The 1,613-nt window shown below is 40.5% G+C and overlaps 1 protein-coding gene across 1 annotated transcript; it reads left to right on the top strand.

Annotated features, from left to right (window-relative positions):
- Positions 1-393: 393 nt before the first annotated feature.
- LOC308417933 (olfactory receptor 2D3-like) lies at positions 394-1,338 on the top strand (the record flags this gene model as incomplete). Its single annotated transcript, XM_080913254.1, has 1 exon — positions 394-1,338. One exon carries the CDS (start codon positions 394-396, stop codon positions 1,336-1,338), a length of 945 nt encoding a protein of 314 aa, XP_080769380.1.
- Between the last annotated feature and the right edge of the window lie 275 nt (positions 1,339-1,613).

Raw genomic sequence — 1,613 nt, 5'->3', positions numbered from 1 at the left:
AAGTGAACAGCAAACACAAGCTGCCACGATGGTGCTGAGAATTGATTCTGGGTGTTCTGAGCTGTATTTCCAAGACTCCCAGGAGGCTTTAAACCGCATTTATATTACCAATTTTAAAAATACTACCGGTCGTATTTTTAATCAAGAGCAGTGATTATGATAAATTTTTAAACATTGAGGAATAAGGTTATTGTGCACTAAAAATGAAAACTTAGAATATAAGTAACCATATGTATTAAACAGAACATGTTAATAAGAAAACTATAAAATCCAAAACAAGTCAATTCCATGTAATTTTTGACACGAGCTTCTCATATACTAGGGTAAGTTATGAATTCAATCATACTATGTTGTTATTGCTTCTGACAAACAGTTGACTACAAAACCATCTCAATGGGAAGAGAAAACCAGACCTTTGTACATGAGTTTTTGTTGCTGGGCCTTTCACAAGATCCACAGACCCAGATCCTCCTGTTTGTTCTTTTCTTCATCATTTATGTGCTGACTATACTTGGAAACCTGCTCATCATAATCCTCATCTTCATGGATTCTCGACTCCACACCCCCATGTACTTTTTTCTTAGAAACCTCTCTTTTGCAGATCTGTGTTTCTCAAATAGCATTGTTCCTCAAGTGCTGTCCCACTTTCTGGCTAAAAGGAAATCCATTTCCTTTTGGGGCTGTATCACACAGGTAATTGTCTCCATTCAGACTGCTTGTACAGAGTGTGCACTGCTAGCGGTGATGTCCTATGACCGGTACGTGGCTGTGTGCAAGCCACTGCACTACTCTACTATCATGACCCACCAACTATATCTGAAGTTGGCCATAGGGTCTTGGGCCAGTGGACTAGTAGTATCTGTGGTAGATACTTCTGTTGCCTTCCATCTTCCCTATAGAGGGCCGAACACACTCAGTCATTACTTTTGTGAACTCCCTGCCCTCCTGAAGGTGGCTTCAGCAGATACTTACAGCACAGAAATGGCCATCTTTGCAATGGGTGTGGTAATCCTCCTAGCACCTGTCTCCCTCATCCTCATCTCCTACTGGAACATCATCTGCACTGTGATCCAGATGCAGTCTGGAGAAGGGAGACTCAAGGTTTTCTCCACCTGTGGATCTCACCTCATTGTTGTTGTCCTCTTCTATGGGTGTATAATATTTAACTATATGCAGCCAAACTCCAAAAACATGAAGAAACAGGATAAAATAATATCTGTGTTCTATACAGTGGTGACTCCAATGCTAAACCCCATAATTTATAGTCTGAGGAACAAGGATGTCAAAAGTGCCTTCAGGAGACTAGCTGCTACAGTGGCCTTTTTTAAGAAGCAGTGACCTGTGGGTCTCATTTTTATAAACATGATATCATCTTTGAACATTGAGCAAGATTTTGGGGGAGCTATTAAGTGATTCTAGGAAGAACTGTGAAATAGGAGAACACATTGTATCCACTCTAAGCCAACTCACAAGCAAAATTGACAAAGGTATAAAACTGGGTTGACTGTTGATTCAAAGAGGTGAGATGGACTATTTCAATGAATGCATAGTTAACTAACCTACCTTAATCCCAGTGTAGGCATAAGCATAGCCAAATCAGCTTGCACACGCCT

The sequence above is a fragment of the Micromys minutus genome (genome assembly GCF_963924665.1).
Source record: "Micromys minutus genome assembly, chromosome: 2".
NCBI lineage: Eukaryota > Metazoa > Chordata > Mammalia > Rodentia > Muridae > Micromys > Micromys minutus.
The sequence above is the reverse complement of the archived record's forward strand: the minus strand, read 5'-3'. Positions and strand labels throughout refer to the sequence as shown.